We start from the raw sequence: 19,470 nt of genomic DNA, 5'->3' as shown, positions 1-19,470 counted from the left end.
TTAAAAAAAGCAGAAACACAATCCTGGTGATGGCTCACCAGGGAAAGGGCACTTGCTATACACATATAACTACCTGAATTGGGATCCCCAGGACCCACAGAAAGCTAGACGCGATAGTGTGCATCCAGCACCCCTGCTGTGAGATGGGAGGCAGAGACAGGAGAATTCTAGAAGTTCACTGGACAGCTAGCCTGCTAAGCACAGTACAGAGCAAGAACGTGTCTCAAACAAGGCAGAAGGCAAGTTGTCTTCTGGCCTGTATACATGTCCTACGACACATGTGCATCTGGATTCATACAGTTGCACACACATGAACATATACACAAACACATTTAAAAAATATAATCCAGGGCTGGAGAGATTGCTTAGTGGTTAAGGCATTTGCCTGCAAAGCCAAAGGACCCAGGTTCAATTCCCCAGGACCTTTGTAAGCAGATGTACAAGGGGAAGCGTGTGTCTGAAGTTCGTTTGCAGTGGCTGGAGGCCCTGGTGCACCCATTCTCCTTCCCTCCCTCTCTCTCTCTCTCAAAATAAATAAATAAAAATGAAAATATAATCCATAAAAGTACAAATGGGTCAACTGGGCTTGATCAATATTAAAATTCTTGTGCTTGAAAAGACACAATTAAGACAAGGAAAGGATGAGCCACTGAGCAGGTGGATCTCTGCAGAGAACTGTCTGAGGAAGGGCTGTGATGTGGAATACACAAAGGACAGAATCAAGGGCTCTTGAGGAGCTTGGGGATGTGGCTCAGTTGGTAGAGAGCTCATCCAACATGCACAAAGCCCTGGGTTTGACCCCCAATGCTGCGTAAGTAGGATGTGATAGTACATGGCTATCACTGCAGCATTAAGGAGATGAATGCATAAGCATCAGGCATTGAAGATCCTCTTCAGCAACACAGTAAATTCAGTGCCAGGCTAGGTTAGATGAAACCTTATCTCAGGAAAAAAAAAAAAAGGTAATTTAAAAGGGGGAGGGGAACCCTCTTGAATCTACCAGTAAGAACACAAAGAAGGACTGGAGAGATGGCTTAGCAGTTAAGGCACTTGCTAGAGAAGCCTAACGACCCAGGTTCGACTCTCCAGTACCCACATAAGCCAGATGCATAAGATGGCACATGCCTCTGGAGTTCGTTTGCAGTGGCTCAAGGCCCTGGCATGCCCATTATTTCCCTGTCTCTCTCAAATAAATAAATAAAATAAAACTTTAAATTATAAAAAAAGGACCAAAGAAGTCATGTTTTCTCAAGGCACGTAAGACCCAAACAGACACTTCACCAAAGAAAATACAACATTGTTGAACAGTCAGAGCAATGAGGCAAGAGAGAGAAATTAAAGGACATCAAATTAGAAAACACCAGGGGAGGGGTGGGTGTGGTGGCGTATACCTTTATCCCAGCACTCAGGAGGCTGAGATAAGAGGATTGCCAAGATTTCAAGGCCAAGCTAGGGCTGCAGAGTAAGTTGCAGGTCAGCCTGGGCTAGAACAAGACCCTACCTCAAAACCTCAAGAAGAAAGAGTGAGAAAGGAGAAAGAAAACACCGAGGAAGGCAGCTACAGGGTGCTGCTCTATGTCATGAGTCACTGGCTGGAGCCACAGTGAGATGCTTGGACAGACCTTTATGAAAAGAGCAGCCTCGCCAACGCTGCACAAAGGACAAGGGTGACTGGCACTCTCTCTCACACACACACCTGGGTGCTGCTGCTCTGGAAAACCATGTGGCTATTTCCTAGAAAGTCACCACATGGCCAGCTATCCCACTTGTGAATATTTACCCAACATTTGTCCAAACAGACTCATGTGCACAAACTCCCAGCAGCCTCCGATTAAGTACCAAGACTTAAGAAGGCTGCATGTCCATCAAGAAGCACAAGATAAACACAGGGGACTCACCCGGACGGTGGAAGGCTATCAGCCACACAGACATGACCCAGCATCCCACACAACAAACAAAAATCCCAAACGGCTAGACATTGGCATGCTTGATGGCCCAGAGAAGTGGTCAAATTCCTGAACGTGTCCACCTTACCAAGAGAGAATAAGAAAGAAAGAAAGCCTACGTGGACCAATGAGGTTAATGATTAATGACTAATGAGCTTGAATCAATTATCAGTCTTCCATCAGAGAAAAAGATAAGATGCTTCATTTCTGATTCTCACCAAGCTGTATTACTTCCTTTTCTCACTGTTGTAACAAAATGTCTAACAGAAGCAACTCCAGGAAGGAAAGGCTTATGTTGACTCACAGCTTGCAGATGCAATCCACTGTGGGACGGAAGGCGTGGCGGCAGAAGCAGGAGGCAGCTGGTCACACGATGTCTGCAGTCAGGAAGCAGAGAGAGATAAATGCTGCTCTTCAGCTTGTTTTCTCCTTTTTAAAGTCTGGGGCCTCAGCTCATGACAGGATGACCCCTACAATCAGGGTGGGTCTTCCCTCTCCAGGTAATCATCTCTGGAAACACCCGCACAGATACACCCAGAGGTGATTCCAGAACCGTTCAATTTTGACAATGAAGATGAACCATCACACAGACATTCAAATAACTTCTACCAGTTCTTCATAAATTCATCCCAAAAGTGAACTGGAAGTAATTCTTCCAAATTCATCCTATAATTACTCTGATACTCAAACCAGAAAAAGACACACACACACACACACACACACACACACACACACACACACACGGCACTGTAAAAGAATGACCTTGATGAACACAGATGCAAAAGTCATCAACAAAATGCTAGGAAACTAAATCCAGCAGCATAGTACCCAGATATTCCCCTGACACAGCAGGAGTCATCCAGGTGTGCAAGGATGGTTGGTTGAACATATGCATATCACTAATGTTTTATACAACATCAACAGAATGGAAGACCAAAAACCTTGTACCCATCTCAATAGATGCAGAAAAGACATTTGGTAAAATCCAACTTCACTTCATGATAAAAAAAGATAGACAAATTAAGTGTAGAGGGAAGGTGCCTCAACATGACAAAGGGCATGCGGTAAGCCAACAGCTAACACCAGTTGGAGAGGGAAAAAGCTAGAAGCTTTCTCTTTGGGACCTGTAACAAGACAATGGTGTCCGCTAACACTGGTGAACTTTTGTGCTAGCTTGGGCAATGAGTCAAGAGAAAGAAATAAAAGGACCACAAATTAGAAAATAGGAAGTCAAACTGCCACTGTTTGAAGATGACATAATCTTATGTAGAGGACCCCAAAGACTCTGTCACAAAAATCAATAGGAATAATGAAAAAAGTCAGGGAAGTTGCAAGGATTCAAGATCAACACTCAAAAATCAGTCCAGGGGCTGGAGGGATGGCTTAATGGTTAAGGCATTTTCCTACAAAGCCAAAGGACCCAGGTTCATTTCCCTAGGATACACATTAGCCAGATGCACAAGAGGGTGCACGCATTTGGAGTTCATCTGTAGTGGCTGGAGGTCCTGGTGCACCCATTCTCTCTCTCTCTTTCTCTGTCAAATAAATACATAATCAGGCCAGGGATGGAGAGATGGCTTAGTGGTTAAGGCACTTGCCTACAAAGCCTAGGGACCCAGGTTCAATTCCCCAGGACCTATGTAAGCCAAATGCACAAGGTAGAACATGCATCTGGAGTTTGTTTGTAGTGGCTAGAGGCCCTGACGTGTCAATTCTCAACCTCTTTCTCTTTCTCTCTCTCTCTGATAAGTAAGAAAATCAGTCCAGGGTGGGTCATGCACAGGTCATCTCTGGGGACACTCTTCATTGCCATAGCTTCTGAGTCACAGCCAGGGACGTGTGCTATTTAATACTCCACCATACACAGGAAAGTGTCCATGGAAAACACTGACATGGACAAAAGTGTCACTATGCAGTGGAGAAGCCCGCTCTATGAGCTAACTCACTCTGAACCCCATTTCCACTGATAGCCGAGGCCCATGCAGGTCAGTCAGAGATCCAAGACACTACCTGGTTCCCACCCCAAGACTAAATTGCAGGTCACGGTGGTTACTGGCCGGTCTCAAACCCCCTAACCCAGAAATAAGATCCCATCACTCTACTCCTGAGCCACCACTTCTGCAAAGTGGGGGGACACATCCAGCCTGGGGAGGGAGCCCCAGATGCACCCCCATGAGGGCACAGCCATCCAAACAGGAGTCTAACCAAGGGGGTCACTTTCCCCTTTGGAGTCTCCTCCTGTACTCCAGATCTCAGTTTCCCCAGTTACAAAGTGGGGTGGCTGTGTCACAGCCGGCCTGCACGGCCTTCAGTAGCCTACCTCACTGCTCCAGTACGTACGGTGGGCGACACATCGTGGGGTAGAGACCTCAGGAAAATGTAGTACATTCCTGAGCTGCACGGGGCCAGCCAGGAGTGAACAGGTCCCAGCCAGGTACCCTCATACCCAGTCCCCATGGTAGCCTGTGCTCTCAAAGAGGTATTGACGGGTCAGGTTACAACCAGCGGGTGCCCTCAGGAAGCCCTGAGGATCCAGAGTCACCCAGTAAGGCCCGGCTCCCCACAGACACCAGGAGAGCTGCCAACCCCGTTTTCAGGGCTGTCCCTGAGGTAGGACAGCACCTGAGGCCACCCCATTCAAAGCCCCTTCCTATAAGGGAGGCCTGTGGAGACAGGCATTGTGCCCACCCTTGACCCAGCCTCCAGGCGGGCCAGGCTGGCTCTCTCCGGTTCTGGGAAACTTGCAGAGGAGCACCCCTGGCTCGGGCCCAGTTGTGCTGAGGTTGTCCACACAAAAGGAAGCGTCTCCCCTGCCCCCCAAACACACACACAGCCCAGCCACATGCCTGCCCTTCCTCGGGCTGTGGAGGGAGGCTGCTCCGGCCCCATCTAGACAAGCTGCCCTGGGTGGTGACCCCACCTGTGGCAGGGACTTGTGCAACGCACCCTCATGGGCAGAACTTGTGGGTGGAGACAGGGTGGGGCTGCACACAGCAACTCAAGGAGCTCCGGCGTGAGAGCCGCCTAAGGGGGCCCCAGGGCACTGGCTCGGCCACCCACTGTCCTGCTGTGACCTGGGCGAGCGTCTGCCTGGCAGTAAGACAAGCCACGGGGGCAAGCTGCACAGAGGTGCCCCAGCCTTGCTGGGACCAAGGTTCCTTCTGACCTCAGCTGGCCCCTCCGTGTGCTGGGCGGAGCTCAGCCAGCTACAGGGAGGACCTGGGACCACCCGACCACGTGGGGGATTAAGCCCCAGGCTGGCTGCTCGGGTGAGGGCCACAGCAGTAGCCACAAGCCAGGGCAACACCCTTGTTCCCTCCTGCCATCCTTTCTTGCAAGGCTGCAGCCTTCACATTGTGTAGGAACTTGTGCCCAGCCTTCCATGACAAAGAAAGAGAAGGCAAGGGGAGACCCAAAGTTTTCTGGATCCTCCCATCCCTGGGCTCAAGCCCCAAGACAGGACCTGTCCTCCAGCCTTAAGCCTACCTGTGAGATTTCTCGGGGCTACCCTCCCTACCCTTCCTGAGTCCTCCTCCCACTGGTCGCCCAGAGCCACAGCAACCCCACAGGTCATGTGACCAGGTCTAGCAAGACCAGTGGCCGGTCGCTCTGTGCTCCATGCAGTCTGGCCTCCAGACAGAAGTTGGGACCCCCCAGGTCACTCCTATTGCGCATCCCATATCACACACTCCCATTTCCCAGACCTCCCCAATGTCTACGATTCTTTGAGACAAGGTCTCTCACTGGCTTGGAACTTACCAAACAGCTCCTGCCTCCATCTCCCTCCGCTACCCCCATTTTGTTTTTCTTCTTTACACAAGGTCTGGGGGACTCACAAGTCAAGCACGTTGCCGGCTGCTCCATCTCCCCAGCCTCTGAACCCTCTTCTCAGCCTCTTATGACTCGGTCTCACTACAACACATATTTCACTCTTCAAAACAAATAATTACCTTTGCCATAATATTCATATAGTGAAGCCCCCAGAGTGAGCCTTTGGTACCCCTTTCTGATCCTTTCCACGCTAGATGGCTGTGTATCCTGGCCCCAGGGAGAACACCTGGCCACCAGCCACAGTAAGTACCACTTACCTGCCCATCAAATCCAGTCTCATTTCAATTGTTCCCCAACTATCTCCTGTGTGTCCTGACCCTACCCTGACCAGGTCCCCTCTCTTTATCCACAGATGACACTCTTGCAAACACAGCCCATCATCCTGGGCCCCCCAGTTAAACCACAGCAAACTACTGGGCCAGGAGGCCCCAGTTGCCATTCACACCTAGGAAGACACCTTCTGCTAACCATCTGCCCAAGAGTCTGGGAAGATGGTTCCACCAGGGGGTGTGTATATCAACCACAGGAAGCACTACGGTCATGGGTCCTGCCCAGCCTCCGGCTGAGACCCTCCAGGGAACACACTGGGTACAAACTTGGATGCCTACATGGTCCCTGAACTTCTGTGAGACGACCTGTGTCCTGCATTCAGATCACACCCCCTATACAATAGCCACCCGTCCCCCACCCTGAAAGAGGCTGGGCCGCTCAAGGACGCCCGGCAGGGCGGTGTGACTTTGAGGTAGCAGGCAGCTGGCCAGAGAAGCCCTGATAAGCGCTACAGAGGCGGGGCTGCCCTGGGAACCAAAGCTGAGCAGCCAGTGGAGCCCCCAGTTCCGCCCAGGCCCCTATGCCAAGGGCAGCCAGAACATTCCGGCACTTGCCTGGGAGGTTGCTGCACCTCGATGGAGTTATACCAGGGACCTTGAGCTGTCCTTGACCTGGAACAGAGGGGCAGGTTTACCCTGAGCAGAAAACTGCCTCTACTTCACAGGCTGTCAGGGACTTCCCAAAGGTCCTTTGGGTGCCTTCTCCTGTGTCACCTCCCGGCCAAGAGAGGTGGAGAACAGGTGCCCAGGGACATAGAGAGGTCAGCAGGTCACCCAAGATCATGGACAGAGTGAGGAGAATCTCGAAACACAGCAATGTCCCTATTTTTCTGCCAAATGCAAACCAGGGGCTCAGAGACCAGCCCTCCTTCCCCCGCCCTGACAGCTTAGATATGTCTGTTCTTCAGGGTCTCTGTGGTCCCTGCACTGGCCCCACTGCCCTTGGCTCTCCTGGGCCTAATGGGCCACACCCTACAGCTGGCGTGGCTCAAGCCAGACTGTGACTGTCACCCAAAAGGGGCCTTCAGCCCACCTGTAAGGACCCTGGATGTCAGGCCCAGCCACGAGGATACAGCTCCCATCCTTCTCTCTCTTTAAGGCCCTGATCTACAGCAGAAGAGGGTCTCCTTTGCGCTCCTGGGAACTGCTCCTTCCCCTCCCTCTGTGTTTGCTGTTCTTACGCACAGCCCTGGCCCTTGGCTCCATCAGCTCCTCGCCCCCAGGAAGGCCTCCCTCCCTGCAGGTTTCACAGGTGGGGTCACCTGAAGACATCTGCTCATGGAAGCCCAAGAAGCCATGAAAGGGGGGTCTGTGGTGGGTCGTGACAGCTTCTACTGAGAGCAGCACTGTGGACTCTGCTCAGAACTTCTGGGCCCAGGAAGACAGGCACCTCTGAGGTCAGGGGTAGGGGTTGGTTCAGGGAGGGAGAAGACTCAAAGACCATAGCTCCGACACAGATCCCACTGCCCCACGTGCATCCAGCCTGCCACTTCGCAGGCACACCACGGGCAGCTAAGCAACACCACCGATCCAAGAAGCCTCCACTTCATGGCCCAGAGTTTAAGCACCAAGCAGGTGCTCCCGGGCAGGTTCCTGCCTTACAGGAACCCACAGAGACAGCCCTTAGCCCGTGTGAAACAGTTTTAAGGCCCCTGAAGATACAGCAAGGCCAGGCCTCTTCCCGCGTTAATGAGACTCGGCCACCCTTTGGGTCTTACGCTTGGATCTCCATGAACCCAGCACGCACAGGAAGAAGTCACGCAGGATGGCTGGCGCAGCAGCTGTCCACCCCACCGTAAGACAAGCCCACCAAGGCCACACCCAGCCACAGACCCAGTGTGCCCAGTGAGTGTTGAAATAAGCTTGCTTCTATCTATCCATTTCTACTCTGGACCTCCTCCTCAACTAGCCAGCTAACTCACGCAGTCACTTTACCACACTATAAATTCATCTCTTCATCTGGCCATCCAGCCTTCAGCCCCCCACCCTGTCTATCCACCTCTCCACCCATCCTCTACTTTCCATCCCAGACCACCAACCCATTCACCACATCTCCCTACCTCCCTCCATCCACCAACCCTCTACCCTGTTCATCCACCTCTCCATCCAAACATCTCTCTCTTCACCCATCCATCAACCAACTCAATCATCCATCTGTTCATTTATCTATCCATCCACCAACCTACCACCTCGTCCATCCGTCTACGTACCTAGTTCTCTCCTTACTACATAACAATTCATCTATCCTTTAACCTATCCAACCTCTCTCCCTCCTCCCCACATCTGAGTACCCCAGAGCCTGTGACCTATGGGCTTTTCACTGACATAAGGAAGTAAGATCTCTCCACACTCCACAGTCGAGCGACCCCCCAAATTCCTACGATCCAGAAGCTTCACTTGGGAACAGGGACCACACAAACACAAAACAGCCACAATTTGAGGGCCACTGTCTGGCTTGCCAGACACTCGCACACGCATTCACATCACACACACACATGCGCACGCACACACACACGCAAGCACACACGCACACACATGCCCACATGGAGATGTTGCCCTTTCTCTGCGTTCTCCTGCCTCGTGCCATGGAAACTGATGGGGACAAGGGCAAGAGGCAGAGATATCCCAGGGCTACTCCAGACCAGCTCACATGGTCAACACATCTTATCTCTCCTAAGCTCCCAAGACCCACATCCAGGACAGACCTGTAGATGCTATTTCAGGAGCAAGATAGAACATTCTGGACACCTGCAAGGTGAGTAGTCCAGGCATCCAACTGTGAGATGGCAGCCTTGAGGGGTCTTCAAATGGCCACATAGAGGCCAGGGTAGGACTTAGTGTGATGTCCACACACATGTGATCACGTGACCTGTTGTAGAGACCCAGGCTGCATCCACATGGGAAAGTACAGCCTGGGAAGCAAGGTCACCCCCAAGTCACACACACACTCAGTGTGGCTGCATGAGACCCACCCACTCCTGTATGTCACCTGAGAGAGCACCAGCAGAGAGGGTCCCTCCAACAACAGGCCCCCTTACACAATGCCCCACAGACACCCCGAGATGTGGATAGTCCATAGAGATAGAAACCAGCAGCACACTGGCCACCGCCTGCCTAGCCTGTCTGCCTGGGGAGCCTAAGCCACTCCAGAGATGCTTTCTGCCACTGCGGTAGTGTTGTTGGCTCAGCTAGGGAAACCCTATGGCTTCATGGCCCCAGAGGGGAAGGCATGGTTATCTGATTGTTCAGCGAATCACAGCTCTCAGGATTAGAGGGGCTCTGAGCTACCAGGGTGGGGCTCCTGAGCTCAGAGGAAAAGCACATATTCGTTATGTTACATGCTGGATTTGGTTTGCCTAAAAGATTACAAAACCTGCTCTGTGGTTTTACACACGCTACTTGCCTGCTCTGGCCTGTGGGTTCCCATGGACAAGGAAAAAAACCTTGCCCCTTCCGGCTAACCCATGATTTCAAAGCACCCTGGCCACACCGTGGGAAAGAGAGGAGGGTTTAAGGACTGGACCCCTTGGTTTGATTTGTTTCTACAGGTACCAGATCATCTTGCTGGGAAAGAGAGCAAGGACTTATGCCTTTCCACACCTTCTCAGTTACTTAGTGGGAACTCTGGAAGCAGGTAGGGACAAGCTGTCCTCACGTCAAGGAGGGACACAGCCATGTGAGCAATAACTTTTGCTGGGCTGTCCTCTATCTGTTGACAGAGAAGCAAGCTCACCCGTCCCTGGGTCTAGCACCTTATGGGGACATCACTGCTGCCAATGAAACCACAATAGCTTGAGAATTTATTGTTATTCAGTAGATTGCGACATTGTGGAAAGACACAAACCTATTAGTCTATGTTCCTGACATGACACACTCACAATACAGGGTCCCTGTGAGCTTGCAAAACTCACTGTTTCAGGTTACCTATAGCTTTGATGACCTGCTCCTTTGTTTTTTGCATTGAATGTCATTGCCAAGTCTGAGTCTCCTCATTCCTATCTGCTGGGTAAGTCAGCTCTGCCCAACGGGGAGAGTTTGAGCTTGGGGGAGGGGAATCTCATGACTCTCTTCCCTCTCTGGACAGGATTTTTAGGCAAAAGTAATCTGAAACAGTGGGTTTTCTAGTTTGTTTAATCAAGACCCAAGAAAGGGCCCATGCTCAGCTAACGGACACATTCTTAGGCTCTCTCAGTACCTCTGACCTCCCTCCCCCTCTTGTCACTTCTGTCAAAGATCTCAGACTCTCTGTCCTGCAGGTTCTCCCAGAACAGAGCCGCGTATCACCGAGCACACGCTTTCTCTGGCCCCACCATCTCTCATCAGCTGTTAGCAGAGGTGGCATTTGATTCGTTCACTCCTCCGCACAAGACAGCAGCGATGTTCCTGGTGGTGCATTTCTGTCTGGAGGTCCCAGTGTCCCCGTGTGGGTTTTGGGCAGGTAGGTAGCTGAGATACTCAGAGTGAGCCTGTGACCTCAGGAGCCTGCCGTGGTGGAGATCTGACCAATGCAGACACAGACGGAAGTCGGCAGGGAACCGTGAAGCCAGATGGAACCTCCCCGACTCTGGTTCCCCTGGTTCCCATCACAGGGAAGAACAGGACAGGTGGGGTCGGGGTGCTGTTAAGTCGCCTGGGTTCAGGCCCATGGGCTGCCTCCTGGTCACTTCCAAGGGGTGCTAAGGGTCTTGTCCCCTAGCCACAGAATAACATGGGGATCTAAGCCTAAGTTTTCTGATGCACCCCCCATGTTACTGTCAACCAACACCTCCGAGTTGCCCCCAGTCCTGAGATGTGCCCCGGCATGGACTGGCCACTTTCCCACCTGCTGTAGGAATGGCCGGGGCACCTGCTGCAGTCTGGGATCAGCTATCTCTCAGCAGCCCTGGATCTCTTCATTCCTTCATTCTCTCTCTTTCAAAATAAATAAATAAAATTAAAATATTTTTTAAAAAAATAGGTTGGAGAGATGGCTTCCCAGTTAAGGCCTGCAAAGCCGAAGGACTCAGGTTCGGCTCCCCAGGACCTACGTAAACCAGATGTACAAGGGGGCTCATGCATCTGGAGTTCATTTGCAGTGGCTGGAGGCTGTGGCACGGCCATTTTGTTTCTCTCTCTCTCCCTCTTTCTCTCTCTCATAAATAAATAAATAAATAATGTTTTTATAAAGCAGCCCTGGATATCCAAAGCCAAGGGCACTTTGAGGTCACAGTGTGGAGGCAGAAGGGCTCATGTTTCTCAGCCCTTTCCATAAACAGAGAAATGGTTTTTGAAGTCTCAGCCTAGTGAGCATGCTGTCAGTTATAAGTCAAAGGCAGGGTGATTTGGGCTTAACCTCTTCTAAGTAACATCTATAGTCTTCTCCCAGGCCAACCACCTCACCTTCTTGTGACAAGAGCAATCATTCACCTGCCTTTAACCATAATTCCCAAGCAGCAGTCTCAAAGCAATACAACAAATAACATCACCATATCATCAGAGGCATTGAAAGCAGAGCATTTGTCCTGAAGAGATGACCCAGTCAGGAGGTCAGCTGAAGCTAGTCTTTTCTGGGTGGATGCTCTGTGAGTCAGTGCACACAGTTAGGTACATTTGCATCATTCTGCTCTTTAGGGTCTGTTTTCCTACTTAAAATATATCTCAAATACAGCTAGAAATAAATTGTCACTTTCTTCTTTTGGACTTAAAATTATACAACTGATTTTTTTAAGAGAAAGTGAAGGGGGGGAGAGAATTGACCCCAGCGCCTCAGCCACTGCAAGTGAACTCCAGACGCTTGCACCACCAAGTGGGCATGTGTGACCTTGTATTTGCCTCACCTTTGTGCGTCTGGCTAACATGGGTCTGGAGAGTCAAACATGGGTCCTTAGGCTTCACAGGCAAGTACCTTAATGGCTAAGCCATCTCTCCAGCCCTATGCAGGCTATTTAGATGGTACCAAAATCCAGTTTATAAAAGGAGGTACATGTAGAAACATCAAAGTTTTTCATGCATCCCCAACTGGCTCTTTTAGGCTGTTTTTGTTTGTGTGTTTGTTGAGACAAAGTCATGCGATGAATCTCAGGTTGGCCTCAGACACATGGCAGTCCTCTGCCTCAGCCTCCCATTCTGGTATTGAGAGAACGCCAGGCAGCTCTGATAGGCAGTTAGGGTGACTGGGCCCCTGCAAGTAAAAAGCAGGAATGTCTTTGGGCTTACCCTTACAGTCTGGGCTTTGCTAGAGATCAGAGAGGAATCTTGCCTCTCCTTATCTCTTGCCTAAAGGAGTTCCCTAAGACCTAGCTTTCCTCAACTGAGCCCCTCCTTGGAGGACAGGTCTCCAGTCCTACAATTCAAATCTAAGCCTGGCATTGTGGTTGGTCATGCTTAGACCCCAGAACTTGGCCAGCCTATAGCCCAGGCCAAACAGCTGTCTCTCTGACTCACTTGAGCCAGGAGGTAAAACATACCACAATAAGGCTATAGATGCATGTGAGGGGACAATGCTCTCTCTTGGCTGCCCATTCATCATGCCTGAACCTCTGGGTTCTGGTAATTCTCTCCTTCTCTTGGCTCAGCTGTGCTAAGAGGAAAGGAGAAACACCACCCCCTTTGACCCCTCTCTACCCTCTCACACCCTCCACATGGCAGAAGCTCTCTGTACATTCTTTATTTTTTCTCTAAATCTCTTTTCATATTTCTTCCAGGCCCACCACATGGGATCTCAGACCATGTAAATGTATTCATTTTCCTTCCCTTAGTTCATTACTTCTCCCAATAAATAAAATAATTTCATGATGATCCTTCTCAGTTTGGCTTGCCAAATTCTTTGGTTAAATACAAGCTTGAACTCAGGGTTTGGGGTTCAAATACCTTGTAACAGGATTAGAGGTGTGAGCCACCATGCCCAGATTTCTTTAGGTGATATTTTATAATTTCTCATTCCTTCTACTGCTCTTTTTATTCTTTTCTGGTGTGTAGAGAGTATGTGTGTGGTATGTATAATCTGTAAGCACATGTGTGTGCAGATGTGCACATCCCACGCACATGCATGAGGCGACCAGACAATAATGTCATACATCCTTCTCTTATCACTTACCCATGTATCTCCCTGAAATGGGGTCTCTTCTCCTTTCTCAACCCACAGCTTCTATTTATTAGTGAGCCTTAGGGATTCTCTACAACATGTGTGGCCAGGTTCAGCATTTTTCTGTGGGTTCTGGAGAGTCAAACAGTCTCCACTAAAAGCAGCTTAGGGAAGGAAAGAGTTTATTTTGGGCTTACAGTTTTCAGGGGCAGCTTCACCGTGCTGGGAAAAGCATGGCTACAGGCTCACATCTTCATATACAAGCAGCAGCATCAATAGGAGAGGAGAGGGAGAGAGAACAAACAAGAATTAACAGCAAGTTGATCCTGAGCACCCAGGAGGCTGGACTAACAATCCTCAAGGCCAGCGGAAGAGGAGGCAGCCCTGACTCCAAATAGGAGGTCCCTATGCTGCTAGGTGGTCCATAAGGACAGAAGCTTGATGGGGGTCAAGGGCTCAGTCTCTGTCCAGTGGGTGGACCGTGGCTATGACTTTTGAGACCTCCCCAGATCCTCACATGGAGCAAGCTTAGTGGGAAAATGTCCACACCATGCCATGTGGGCTTTCAGTTTGCCCAAGAGCACAGTTTGGGGAGGGTGCAGAGAAGGGTGCCCAGCCTCGGAGGCATAGGAGGGGGAACCTAAAGATCTGCTCCCCGACAAACTGCACCTGCCACACAGGACAGCCAGAACTGCCCGCTGCCGAAGCACGAGTACCACACGAGCACCCTGAGGTGGGAAGGGAGTGGCCATCAGAGGTGCTTCCTGGAGACTGAAGGTACAGGCCAGGAAGAGAGAGGATGCCTACGTGTGTACAGCCAGCCAGATGCTAAGAGAAGAGCATCACTCTGCTGGGGAGCACAACATGCTAAGGGCCTCTGAGCAGAAGGGATGGAGCACAAAGAAACAGAGGAACTCTAGCAACACACACCAAAGGAAAGGAAAACAGTGGACCACCCTGGAAAAAACTTCGAACCGGTGATTTGCAAAGAAAACTTAGCACTATGTGATAGAATGCAGGTGGGTGACTCCATGAAACTTAAAAAAACTAATTCCTTATATGAATGAGAACTTCAGCAAAGAGATTGAAATCATAAAAAAGAAGCAAAGTCTGGAATGAAAGAGCTCAACACATAAAATAAAAACTGTCATTAACAGCCCCGAAAGTAGAATAGATCTGAGAGAAGATTTTCTGAGCCTGAAAACAAATCTTAACAAAAAGAAAAATCAGACAAAAGATAAAGAATGAGAGAGGACTTTGAGGCCCATATTAGACAACTGAGTAAACAGTTACATTTGTTATGTTTCAGGAGAAGAGTCATATAAACTCAAAAGATAGAGACATCTAGGTCTACGAAACTCAAAGGACTCCTAACATATGTGACCAAAGAAGATTCATTCAAGGCACATTACATCAAACCACTAAAGGTATAAGACAGGGGCTGAAGAGATGGATCAGCAATTAAAAGCCCTTGCTTGCAAAGCCTGACAGCTGGGGTCTGATTCCCCAGTACCCACATAAAGCCAGATGCACAAAGCGGTGCACACATCTGGAGTTAGTTTGCAGCAAGAGGAGGCCCTGATGAGCCCCTTCTGTTTCTCCCTGTCTCTCTCCATCCCCCTCCCAAATAACAAATAAATATATTTTTTTAAAGTATGATACAGAGAGCAAGAGAGAAGGGTCAGATCACATACACGGGAATCGTTAGACTAACATCAGCTCTCTTAGCAAAAACCCTACAAGCCAGGAGAGAATGGAAAGATGGATTCCAAGTCCTGAAAGAAAACAAACAAGCCATCAACCAAGAATCCTATACCCAGCGAAGCTATCCTCCAGAAAAGGAGAAACAAAAGCTTTCCAAAACAAGCAAAAACAGAAAGAACGTATCACCAGCAGGCTGACTCTACAAGAAATATTTCATGAAGTCGGTTATAGTTTTAGTCTGAAATACCTCCCACAGGCTCAGCTGTGAAATGCTTGGTTGCCAGCTGATAGGCTTTGGGAAGTGATCGCATCCTGAGGGCTCTAAGCTAATCGATAAATCACTCATTGTGATCATTGATGGATTCACATAATGGAATGATTGGGAAGTGGTGGAACCTAGGAGCCCACGTGGAGAAATTAGGTTCCTGGGGATGTGCCTGAAAAGATAAAACCTTGTCCCTGGCCCCTTCTTGGCACTCTGGTTCCTGGAAAGGACAAACAAGCACAGTGTGTTCTCCCCCTTATATGGATGCTAACAAGTGGTCCTCAAAGAAGAGTAGGACAGAGTCTGGGAAGGGCAAGGGCTGGAGAGAGGGTGGCTAAGGGGAGTGGGGTGCAGCTGCCCAGGAGGGGTGTCGTCACAGCACAGCAGTGACTATGACTGACAGCAATGGAAGGTTTCAAACTAGACAACAGGGTTTGAATATTCTCAATACAGAGATCCTCAGAGGAAACTCTGAGGTGATGGCCAGACCAGTGATACTGACCCAGTCATGACACACTGTATACATGTATTAAAATATCAAAGTTGGGGGCTGGAGACATAGCTCAGTCAGTAAAGTGCTTGCCTTGAAAACATGAGGATCTTAATTTGAACCCACAGAATCCATTCAAAGAAAGTTGGATGTCCCTCTCTCTCACTCGCACGCTCTTACTCTTGCTCTCTGTAATATTTTCTTTAAAGGGCTGGGGAGATTGCTTAGTGGTTAAGGTGCTTGCCTGTGAAGCCTGTGGACCCACATTTGACTCTCCGGAACCCATGTAAGCCAGACGTACATAGGTGAGGCAAGAACAAGGTTACACATGCTCACTGAGTGGCACAAGCATCTGTTCAATTTCAGTGGCTGAGGCCCTGGCACACCAGTTCTTTTTCTCTCTCTAAAATTGAAAAAAAAAAAAAAAAAACCAAGTTAGATGTGGTGGCACACAATAATAATCCCAGCACTGAGGAGGCGAGGCAAGACGGATCCTTAAGGCTCCCTGACTCGCTAGTCTAGCTGAAGCAATGAGATCTATGTTCAGTGAGAGACCCTCTCCAAACAAATAAATAAAATGGAGAGTGACTGAGGAAGACACTTGGCACCAGCCTCCGGTCTCTACATGCATATGCACACATGTGCATGTGAACCAGCATGCACACACACACACACACATATACACACATACAATTAAATTTTTTAAATGTCACTCTACCCAATGGTTATATATAATTACTATATGTCAACTGCAATAATAATCATTTAAAAGGAATCATTCCTGCTTTGAAAGGCAGTCAGACACACAGACACATAGGTCTTTATGGGGAGGGTGGTTTCTAGAGATGGACCCAGCCTCCCTTCTAGGACATGTTGCCTTTGCCTAGATCCTTCTGGAAGCATCATTATTGAGCCCTGCCTCCCTCCCTAACTAGAACCTGGACTTCCCTGGAGGTAGCCAGGAAGTAGACAAGCACCTGGGTTGGTACTACCTCAGATCTGCTCCAGCCCAGCTGGGGCAGTGGCCAAGATGGAAGCCCTGGCCTTGTAAAACAGTGGTGGGTGGGGCTCACAGGTCTGTCCCCTGGCCACAGAGGCTCTGCCTCTAGCTCTACCCACTGCTTTCCCAAGCTTAGGAATGTCACTGGATAAAAATACCAGCCGGCAGATGTCATCAGACCCAATGTGTCTGTGGGGCTCAGAGCTGCCAGCCAGCTGCATCCCAGGCTGTGGGGGTGGGACGAGTGAGAGCAGGAAGAAGGTAAGGAAGCCTCTGAGAGAAACCAGGCAGCCCCAGGTGGTCCTGCCTGCCCACATGGACCCTCAGTTTCCCAGGAACACCAAGAAATGGCCCCCAAACACCTGCAGCTGAACAGACCCACCTGAGCTCCAGTATAGGAGGGTAGGATAGGCTGATAAAGGCAGGAGACAGAGGGCATCACTTGGCCCTGGAAGGCTTCCAGAAGGAGATGCCTCCTGAACACAGCCTCAGCTATAGTTCTGAGCACAGGAATCAGCTAGGTCAAAGGCTTCTGAAGGTTGCCCAGGATGTACGCTCAGGAGATCATCAAGCTGGCCTCCCCCCAACCTCGTGCTTAGTAGGCAGACTGGTCTGCCCCGGGGGCTCTCTCCTTTCTTCCCAGGAAGAACAGAGGCTCTCACTCATCACTTGGTTCTGAACATCAGATGGAAGGAGCTCCCGGATCCTCAGATAGGCACACCAGTGTGACTTTAGATGGGGAACCCCAGGGTTACCAGCTACACACAGCTGGTGGCCATGCTTGGAAGGCCTTTGGCAAAGGCACTACTATGTTCAGTCCACTCTTCACCATGGCCCCTGGGAAGAGCCAGCTGTCTCTTTGCCTCAGTCAGCACCCACACAGGGCCCTGGGAAGGGGGCAGCAGAAGGTACATGGTCAACTGAGGCTGTCCTTCCACATGCTCAGAAGCCACACGTGAAGTCAACTCCCATGGTCCCCAGGGTGAGCTGGCTGAGAGCAGAGCGGCAGGCTCCTCCTCTCTGCTACACTCAGAAAGTAGGGATTTAATGCGAGGGAGATGGCTCGTTGGTAAAGTGCTTGCTGTGCAAACATGGGGACTGCCTTTGGATCCCGGGCACCTACATAAAAGCCAGGCATGGCAGTTAGCCCTTGTAGTCCCAGTGCTGAAGAGCTGGAGACAGGATTGCTGGGACAAGCTGGCCAGCCAGTCTAGCTGAACGGGTTAGCTCCAGGTTCAGTGGGTGACCCCACCTCAAAAAATAAAGTGGAAAGCCGGGCGTGGTGGTGCACGCCTTTAATCCCAGCACTTGGGAGGCAGAGGTAGAAGGATCACTATGAGGCCACCCTGAGACTCCATAGTGAATTCCAGGTCAGCCTACGCCAGAGTGAGACCCTACCTCGAAAAACCAAAATAAAAAATAAAAAAATAAAGTGGAGAATGGTAGAGGAACACACCCAGTATTGACCTCTGGCCTCCATATACATGCAAAAATGTACACACACACACACACACATACACACACACAATAAATATAGGGTCCTGCATGCACAACAGGGCCACGGAAAGGGCTTCCCACTAGGAAGAGGCATGGAGATATACCTGGAGCTCTAGGGTGAGCAGAGCTCAGCTGGGCTAACCCACCAGTACCACCCATTCAGTACTATTTGGCCTCAGGGTGTCCCCTTGGTACTTCCTCAACAGGCCCATATGTGGCCACAGCCTCCTTGCCACCCTGCCTGCTATCCCACAGAGTCCCTCCCTGCGAGGTGAAATGGGATCCACATCTCTGGGATGTGACCAAGTGTGGGTCCAAGAGGCTCCTGGTGGCAGCATTTATCACCCATTCTCTCTGCCAGACGCAAGGGCTAGGGATCAGCACATGGGAGCTTCCAGAAACTTCTCTGCCAGCCTCTCTCCTGAGCTGGCCACACACTCACATCCCACGGTGGTCTCCACCTGGGCCTGGAACACAGAAGCCAATCCCTACCTTCTGGCCTGCCAATCTCATGCTGGGAAGTGAACTACAGCAAGGCGTGCAGGTACAAACACCTGGCCTGGAACGTCCGGCAGTGGAGTGGGGGAAAGGGATCCATGTAGGACACTGGGCAGGGGTCCCCTGCCCTGCCGGGGGCCATGTCAGAAGCAGGCTGAGACCAGAACCTGCATGTACGCAGTTATGGCCTAGCCTTATCCCACCACCCAGGAACTGCTGAGGGAGGCAGCCTCGGCTATCTTCAGCTGCCTGCAAGCACCGGCCTGGGCAGCAAGGACCCTCACACCCAACAGGAGTAAGCTTGGGAACCACTTTGCCAAGAAAGCAGGACACTTGAGGTGGGGGCCACCTAGGGCCCCTGTAACTCTACCACCAAAGGTAGTATGGTGCTCCTGGCCAGCTGCAGTTACTACCAGTGCTTGGCACAGGTGTTTCATGCCCTGTGAGGCCCTCCTGGTCCCACAGTGGGCAGGACCTTCCTCTGAGGCACACTGAGTTCTCCACCACCTGGATTGCCCTCCCCCCTCCACAGCTGATGGCCTTGGCATATAGTATGCTTATGGCCACCTGCTAAGGGTGGGCAGAGGGGAGACACTACACATGTAGGCAATGGGGTATCCAGAAACGTCAGACTGGGTCCACATCATGAGTCTGGGGTGGGGTTGCTGGATAGCCACGAGAGGTAATACCAGGGACCCAGAAATGGCACGTGGTTTTTCCTGAATCCAGGACAAAGGAACAGGTAGAGAGGCTCAAGGGGACCCAAAGGAAAGACCTGGCCACCAGACAGCCCCATGGCCATGCACCATCTCAGCTTTCTGCTTCCCCCAGCCCCCCTCCCCCCCCA

At 50.6% G+C, this 19,470-nt stretch overlaps 1 protein-coding gene across 2 annotated transcripts in view; it reads right to left on the bottom strand.

Annotated features, from left to right (window-relative positions):
• Positions 1–19,470, bottom strand: part of Kcnq1 (potassium voltage-gated channel subfamily Q member 1) — a 390,510-nt gene that overhangs the window by 367,861 nt on the left and 3,179 nt on the right. Inside the window, exon 1 of one of the 2 annotated variants that reach the window (XM_045150057.1) lies at positions 4,267–4,342. The exons of the other annotated variant lie outside the window; for it this stretch is intronic. Within the exon in view, the coding sequence (XP_045005992.1) occupies positions 4,267–4,334 (68 nt within the window). The 5' untranslated portion in view covers positions 4,335–4,342. Of the gene's footprint in view, positions 1–4,266; positions 4,343–19,470 lie in introns of those variants that run through there. 2 annotated transcript variants of the gene reach the window in all.

The sequence above is a fragment of the Jaculus jaculus genome, chromosome 1 (genome assembly GCF_020740685.1).
Source record: "Jaculus jaculus isolate mJacJac1 chromosome 1, mJacJac1.mat.Y.cur, whole genome shotgun sequence".
In the NCBI taxonomy this organism is placed as follows: domain Eukaryota; kingdom Metazoa; phylum Chordata; class Mammalia; order Rodentia; family Dipodidae; genus Jaculus; species Jaculus jaculus.
Note: the sequence above shows the minus strand (reverse complement) of the source record. Positions and strands in the feature narration are given on the sequence as shown.